Raw genomic sequence first — 8,980 nt, forward strand, 5'->3', positions numbered from 1 at the left:
TCATTTTGAGCACACATTTAACTTTTTGAAGGAAAACTTTAAGTTTTCAAGAAGAATTCCGAATTGGTAAATTTATGCTGTTTAGACGTTTCAAGTCTTTCTGAATCGAATGAGACTAAATTTGGAACAAATATGTGTGTGTATGTAAAGCCGATTCGACCTTTAGTCGATGTATTTTCAAAAATGGCTGGACCGCAGTTCGATAACAACTATTGGTGATTAGTCCTGTGCGAAGATCGGCGAAGCCGTTTCTTTGTAATAACAAAAGCTTGTAAAAATGTTTGTCCATGTTTTGGCTAGCAATCTTGAATCGATTTTAAAAATCAAAAACTATTCGAAAGGTATTGGTGGGAAATCGCGTTGATTAATTTTGTTAAAGATTGGCCGGACCGTTTCTTGGTAATTGAATATTTAAAAAATGTTATTTTTGACGTTTTTGTTTTTGATAAACTTTGTTAAACAACAGATTTCGCAATCCAAAATAATGTAATAAAATATTATAGTTAATTATAAAAATTAACCAAGGTTTACAATTTCGCAGCGCGCTTAAGTGATTCTAACCAGAATCTATGCCACTATGAATTTTTGCATGAATTTGTTCTGTGGTGTTTTCTAAATCGCTACTGATTACAGTTGACGTCCACATTTAAATATAATTAAATTTAAGAAACAAAATAGATTAAATAAAATGTGTTAATTAAAAAAAACTTAATTTATACAATTACAAATTTCTTATAAATTGTTTGAAAGACATCAATCGAAAACGTATTGATCATTTTTTAGTAGAAGCAAATATTTTATTTTTGAAGTAGCAGTTGACTACTTGATCTAAGTAACTCTCAATTCCCATTTATTAAGTTGATGAAGAATGTCCAAAAAAGTATGTTTTTATATAGTTCAATCAATTAGACTATGACTGTTAGCATTGCAAAAATACTTTAAAAAACATACTAACTGCAAATTCTGCTAATTTTTATAGTTCCTATTTTATATAAAAATATTTTTTTTAGTTTCACACAATTGTATTTAAAAAAGAATTACCAATTTCAAATTCGACCCATTGCCATTTATTTATTATTTTTGTTAGATGTCCACCAAGAACACGAAATTATATGGGAAATGAAAATGTAAAACTAGTGGTGTATTGCATTGTGCCTTCAAACCAATTTTGGAACTTCCAGTACTATATTGAAATATTCAAAGAATAAAATTTAGTTCAAAAAATTTTTTTTTTAAATAAAAAAAATTTAAAAAAAATAATTTTTCTCAAAAAGCAACTTTTTTGTGAACACAAGCAGAAAGTTTTTTGAATCATTCAAATCGGATGCTCAGTTCTCTCAGAAACTAGATTACAATTTTTTGCATTTTTGTTTCGTATTTCCGAAACGGATGGACCTTTGCCGTTTCCGAAAGACATCTCCCTATCAATAGCAACCATTCGAATCAGTTGATCATGCGCCCGAAAACGTGGACGAAAAAAATTAATCATACAAATATACACACACACATCCGATTTTTCTAAGGTAAGGCAAAATGTTCAGAAACCTTCGAAACGTGAAGATATGCAAAATTTTAAATTTTAATTTTTGGACGATTACAGTAACTTACCCTACGGTAAGTTAATATAACTAAAAAAAAAAAATATAACTGATATAATAAATAAGTCATATATAAATAGAAAAGTAAGTATTAAATAGATTCGTAATGTAGTTAATTACCCACTTGGTATGATAATAAAAAATAGATAATTTTGACCGCTTAAATTATAAATATTAGACATATTATAAACCACAGAATTAAGCATATGATAAGCGTCTAAAATCATAAAGTGTACATTTACTACGTTCTAAATTCAACATTCATAGCTTATATCCACATGAACCATACCATATATAGCTTGGAAAATATCGTTGATGAGAAATTTACTATTATTAAAACTGGTTTATTATAGTGACCTCGTGATTATTTCTACTTACCGCATATAATATCTAAAGCAGCTCTCGTAATATATGGATACACATTAAATTCTTCACCGTCCACTGCATGCTTCTTCAACAGTTTGACAAGAATTCGAGCCTGCACTTGGATGTTGTCGAAAAAGCCTTCGAGAGTGCCAAAATGGAACGCTGGAGTTAGGACTTTTTCTCCTGTTTAACCATTTCGAACCTGTATAAAAAATTTTAATAAATTATATACTAGCCAATAAAATTTTTAGTTTAGATTAAAGTTTAGTTTAAATTATAACAATTATAAAATTACAAAATTAATATAATTTAATATATAAAAAAATGCTAAATCCAATAAAATAACTGACTTGTAAGGAAATTAAGAAAAATGAAGAATAAATTTTTAGGAATGAATAATGATTACGAATTTAGCATGTTAATTGGCATGTCAGTCATATGTATCCGATGCTAAGAAAATACATATTACCTAAAAATTTCTTGGCTTCTCGAGAAAAATGTTTTAATGTCCAAATGTTTTAAGGGCCATGTCCGTCATATATGTGTGACATAAAAATTAATGTTTTTTTTTTCAGAAATGTTTGCTATTTATTTATTCTTTGATACATTAAGTTTCCACGATACTTTTTTAATTAAGTTATCTAATAAAGTTACCCTGGCCAATATGAAAAATTTCCTAATATTATCGTGGCTAATATCGTGTTAATATAAACAAATTTATATTAATTGAAATGGTTATGAAGTATATAGAAAATAAATGTTAAAGAATAATCCAAAAATATATAAATTTAATATTTATAGTTTCTATTATACAAAACTATTTTATTATTTATATGCGCGCATTAAAGGTACAATACCATAATAAATAGAAAAATCAACTTTAATAATAATTAATTTTTACCTCTATTTGTTAAGGGACACAACTATGTAACCGCCTAAAAAAGGTGATTTTTGGGAATTTATAATAAAACTTTATCAATCATTTCAGAATTTTAGGAATATATTTATACATGCTTTAAGAATACATAGTAAAAATTATTATTAAATATTTTTTAAGTTATCGTCGATTTCCAACGGCGCGACAAAAAAAGGCCTTTCACTGCCGCAGTGATTCCGGCCTTTTACATGGATGAAATTTAAAAAACAAATCCCGTTAAACTAGATAATATTTTCTGTAAAATGAACTACGATAAAAAAAAAAACAAAAATTGACAAAAGGACGGCGTTTTTTTAAAAAAAAGTCGAATTTTACCCGAAATTTTGGCCGTTTTTCGACTGCCAAAATTCGATTTTTGATCCGATCAAAAAATCGATAGTTCGTTTTACGGAGAACTATATATAGAACATGTAGAAAAAATTTTGGTAGTGATTGGATCATTTGTTTTCGAGTAATCGCTGCAGCAAATTCGGAAAATGCTGTTTCAAGAAAAACGCGTTTAAAGATTAAATGATGGTTATACTATATACTATATATATACTCTTTAAATGGCTGTGACTCAAAAACTATTTAGATATCGATTTAAAATTTTGGTATATATTTTTAAAAGTATAACCTATCGAAATATGAAAAATTGAAAATACGATTTTTTAAAAACTTCACACTAGTTGTATACCCCTTAATAAAAACAACTAGAATCACAAATGTAATTAATCTGTTTTTAAAAAAAATCTCTTCTCATGTTATTCATTTGGAGTTTGTTTTATAAGTCAACTTGTAAAAAAAAATATTTTTATTTTGTTATATATATATATATATATATATATACATGTATATATATGTATGTCTATAAATATTATTCTATTCAAAATCGTAATAATATTCGGTTATTCAAATAGAAAATGTGTAATAGACGAACGATGGCCGATGGCTGAAACGATCGTTCATTGATGTATATCAGTGGAAATCCAGGCGATATTACTATAATCAATTCACAAGGCTATGTTTGCCATTACTATGTGACATTCAATTTCACAAACGAATCGAGATTTTTGATACGATGAATGATATTCACTATATCAAAATATTCTGAATCACATATCATATAGAAGATATACACACACATTTTCATAACCATACGTGTATCTATTGTGCTCGGAATGAAAATCTAAATGAAAAACATAAGCTGTTTTGTATAAATATATACATTATTTAAGAAGTGTTGGAAACTATATTTCATAATAATATTATAGTAATAGAAAATAAACTAGAGGAGTGCATGACATCGTGCCATAAGGCAAATTGTTGGCACTTCCCGTACCGTAATTAAAAATCTTGGTACGGAACCCAAAAAAATTGACACAAAATGTATACACAAACATTTTTGACCGCCAAATTACATTTTTTTAACTTATTTTTATTGAGAGTCCACAACCGCTAGACCTGCCTTCCCAAAAATTTAATCAGTTCTTTCTTATTAATACAAGAATAGGAAGACTTATCACAATGATAAAAAAATAATATATTCATATGTAGTAGTGACAACGGTTTTCACTTGGAAATATAGATAGAAATATGATTCAAAGTGAAAATAGCCCTTGTCCAATATTGCTGCACCAATAATAGTCAGCCCTATTAGATAAATTCTAATAAAATCATAAAATATGGATGGATTAACCTTAGGTTTACCATATAAAATACGAAGTAAGAAGAAGTTTCAGCCCAACAGCTTATAGAACGGACGGTTCTCATTGCTGTTGATATATAACAATAAAGAAAATAGTATCCGAAAACGTCGTAAATGAGTTATGTATTAACTTCCCGAAGGAGAAATTTGTGTTTCATCAAATAATCCGAATCGCTAATTTTATGTTTTTCTCGATGTTTCAAGCCATTCTGAATCGAATGAGACCAAATTTGGAGTAAGTATGTATGCGTGTGTGTACATGTATGTGAACAGATTTTTTGCCGTAAATATACGAGTATATCATGATCTTATAAAAAATACTAAAATATTACGACCTTAGGACAAGTAGTTTAATTTTGAACATTCATCAAAGTTTGAGAAAATGAGATTTTTTTTTGACGTTGTTAAAATTAAAATTAGACGATTTACTTGGTATAAACGATAGAGAACTTGGCCTTAATGAATATACTAAACCATCAAAGTCCTATGGAAACTGGTTCAATTATAAAAATTGTTGATTCTTGAAAATTTGCTTTTAGAAAATAGTTCGAGTTAACGTGTTTGTTCGTTTTCAATTATGTGTAATAAATCCACTCGGAATACTTTTAATCACTCATAAATTAATTTATTTTTATTGATTAAGTCGTTTATTTACACACATCGGGATCAAGGCAAAATACCAATATTAACTAGTTTGAATTTTAAAAATTTAAACTTCATCACAGAAATCATAATTATTCAATTATTTTCTAATGAAGTATAGTATATATAGTAGCAAATACATCACAACAACACACAGAACACTAGCAAGAGTAGTTTTTCTTTCTTAACTTTCGACAAGAAGTTTTAATTGCAACATTTTTCATTATTATTTTTGCACATTAACAAATTTATAAATATAGTAATTGATTGAAATATTGTAAATATAGTAAAGAATGAAAAAATTTGAACAACTTAAGTTAAGTTAGAACTTAAGAGGCCTATAATATGTAGTACTAATTTGATTTAAGCCTCTTCTACAAATGGCAACGCAAACAGTTTTTCCATCCCTGTGTGAAAAATTACTATTAGAAGTTTCTTAATAAGGTCAATATTGATTGATGCAACAATGTCGAATCAAGACTATTATCAATTGGAACAATATTGCTATCAATATTTCAAAGTGAAAACTGTTATCGCTACTTGACAACAGGTTTGGTAGTTCTAATCACTTACCTACGGGCGATTAAAATGCAGCATTTGAGATTGAAAATATTTTGATTACTTTTTAAATAATAATAATAACCAGAATATTCGAAACTTCACTGTAGTTCCTGTCCAAAAATATTTGTGTTCCCTTTGGGAGTCGTTGTTAAAATTTAAGACGAACTCAGTATTGCCTGGTTTTTTAATCGGAGTAACGGTACTTTTAGTTCTTGCGCGATATTCAGATACGTACTTTGTACAGGGATGAATTTTATAGACGTAGTTTAACGATAAATGAATATTGAAGCATATAAACAAAAAAAGATACATTTTATCAAAAATGTTAATAGAGTATAGCGATCACTACGAGTAAATTTGGGAAAAGCATTAATTTTGAAGTGAAATATTGATGAAAACAGTTTTAGGATGAGAAACCCTAGAACAAGTTTTGTTTGAAATGATTAGTTCAGATAAATAATACTTTAAGACAAATCAATTTGACTGAACACAACAAAGAGTTTCATAAATATTTTTGCAATATTTAATACGCTTACGGAACCTGATACTTTTTACCTTCTATTTATGAATCGGACTTTCAAAATTTATTTGATGTTTATGATCAAACCACTTCTAATATGCCTATAATATTTTTAAGTGTTCGGTTTGAATATCAGATATGCTTAATTTGAGACTTTCAGTTCAATTGCTTTCTGAACTTAATTAGGTCTCTTACCCCAACATGGTTTGACCAATTTGAATTATTAATATTTTATTGTTTACACTATATTTTAATATATATATATATATATATATACATATATATGGTTATTAAATTAGAAAAAAATACTTACCTGAAGATGTCAATAAACCCAGGCCTAACCATGGATGCAAAAATTTATATCCATACGACTTGTCGATGTACTTTGAAGATGACATTATGGTCTAATAAAAGAAATTTGAAAATTAATAATTACTTATTATGAAATTAAGCATTATAATGAAATAAATGTCTTTACCTCTAAATATTCAGCCTTTCTGATAATTACGACAGGAATTGGTCCAGCCCAAACTCTAAATAATGGACCGTTTTCTTTGATTCTTTTGGCAAAAACTTTGAACACTTCTGTAAAATAAAAGAATAGTAATAATAAATTTAACTATGAAATGATACTATGTATCAGTAGTGGCAATAATAAAGTTATAAATAAATTCAGAAATAAAGTTTATAATTAGTAATTAGATTCGTTGAAAACGCAACAACAACGCATAATGCAACAAGGACAATTCAGTACTTTTGCGAATACAGATATTTGTTAATCGAAAGTTTGTAACCAAGCCTCGTAAACTCTTAAAATTGAAATTTAAATATATAAGCCAGTAACCAACTGCAATATTAAACTTAAAAGTTTTTTTAACACTAGCTTGAGAAAAACGATAACAATATGAAAATCGCATTCATATTATAATATTGATTTAAAATTATAGTTTCTACTTTTTTTTCTAAAACATTCTAAATCCAGCAGGCTGAATTTTTTAGAAAATAAACTACACAGTAGAAAATTTTATTCTAAAAGTAGATATTTGCGTATAATCATTATGAGAGATTATTAAAAAACTAGTGCAAAATTAAATCAGACAATAATAAGTAATTGAACCATAAAAACAAATCAGATCAGAATACATGATGCAATTGAAAAGTACATGTACTTTAGAATCCAAATTATTTGATAGAACCATCTGATAAAAAATTGAAGCAAAAGAAACCTTATTGTGTAAAATTATTATTATTATAATTAATTCATATTCAATAACCAAAGAAGACGAAAACATCCAATCATTTTAAATTTTGCTTATTAAAAAAAAATTAAACTAGAATTCTATCATCAATACCAGTATATTTATATCCTTTACCTTCTCTTGGAACTCTAAAATCCATAGTGTTTCCGACCAGAGGCTTCGCTTTCGGTCCTGGTAGTCTTTCGACTAATTCGATGAATTTACGTCTTCTCATCCACGCCTGGATCACCAGGATTACTGGATAGATCAATAATGCAACTAAAGCTGCTAATACTACGCTTCTGTCCATAGTCACCTGATGTGTTTAAGGAGCACTGGAATTAATAGATTGAATTAATACTCATGATATCTAAAATTATAGATTTTGTGCAGATTTGTAAATAGATCAAGTAGTGTTATATTTATATTAAAGATTAAATAAATATTTATAAAAGTAGTAAAATAAAAAGTATATATCTTTATAGCATATAATTTTAACCTGTAGCAGATATCAAGAAAATAGGGATTATTTATTATATGAATTATATAGAATGAAAAATTTAGTTAAACCATTTAATTTATTTAATTTAGTGGCAAATATTGATTATTATAAAATTACATATAAATTTTTAGTTAAATGTAAAATTAGAATTTAAATGTAGGAAACTTTATATATAGCTAATTTGTAAATAAGAGGCCAAATAAAAAAAAGTATATAAAAGTCAAAGCCTGTAACTAGTTTACAAAATATTCAATACATTAATAAAGTTTTCTAAAAACAATATATTTTAGACATCATTTACATGGATGCGTAATGTCGTGATTTTTTCAAGTCGAAAACAATTTAAGAACTGTGATATTAGTAGTAATATAGTAAGTTATAGTAGTAATAATATAATTACTTTTAATGAACTTGTAATTGAATTATTATAAATATTATAATGCACTTAGCATTAAAATATCCCACGAATACTATTATTTAATTTTAACTCTAATCATCATGTTAAGCATTATTAACATTTTCCAGACTAATTATTTTTATATCATAAATTCAAATTCAGCATTTTATTGATATGATCTGGTTTTAATAATGTTTTATTTTTTTATTGATAGCAATAGTTATTTTTATACTAATAATATAAAAATAACTATTTATATTTTGTAAATTTTGTTTGTAAAAATTGTGACTTAAGCTTTTATAATTTTATTAACTTCCTGTAGGGTAGTTATAGCAATGGATCGAAAAACGAAAATGAAAATTTTTGCATTTCTCGATGTTTTGAAGGTTTCTGAACATTCTGGCATACCTCAGAAAAAATGGATGTGTGTGTGTGTGTTTTGTATGTCCGCATTTTTTCGTCCACGTTTCGCACGGATCAACCGATTTGAATGGTTCAAAAATAGTCGGTTCCTATTGATAGGAAGATGTGC

At 26.9% G+C, this 8,980-nt stretch overlaps 1 protein-coding gene across 1 annotated transcript in view; it reads right to left on the reverse strand.

Annotated features, from left to right (window-relative positions):
- Positions 1-2,029: 2,029 nt before the first annotated feature.
- The window catches only part of LOC113385364 (cytochrome P450 4C1-like), a 77,102-nt gene continuing 70,151 nt past the window's right edge, over positions 2,030-8,980 (reverse strand). The window contains exons 2-5 of the mRNA XM_026623214.1: positions 7,685-7,884; positions 6,790-6,896; positions 6,625-6,715; positions 2,030-2,166 (exon numbers count right to left, since the gene is read on the reverse strand). Coding sequence (XP_026478999.1) covers positions 2,030-2,166; positions 6,625-6,715; positions 6,790-6,896; positions 7,685-7,859 — 510 coding nt within the window. The 5' untranslated portion in view covers positions 7,860-7,884. The remainder of the gene's footprint in view (positions 2,167-6,624; positions 6,716-6,789; positions 6,897-7,684; positions 7,885-8,980) is intronic.

Source organism: Ctenocephalides felis, unplaced genomic scaffold (assembly GCF_003426905.1).
Source record: "Ctenocephalides felis isolate EL2017-DRISC unplaced genomic scaffold, ASM342690v1 CF-g0.4_SCAFFOLD_00845, whole genome shotgun sequence".
Classification (NCBI taxonomy): domain Eukaryota; kingdom Metazoa; phylum Arthropoda; class Insecta; order Siphonaptera; family Pulicidae; genus Ctenocephalides; species Ctenocephalides felis.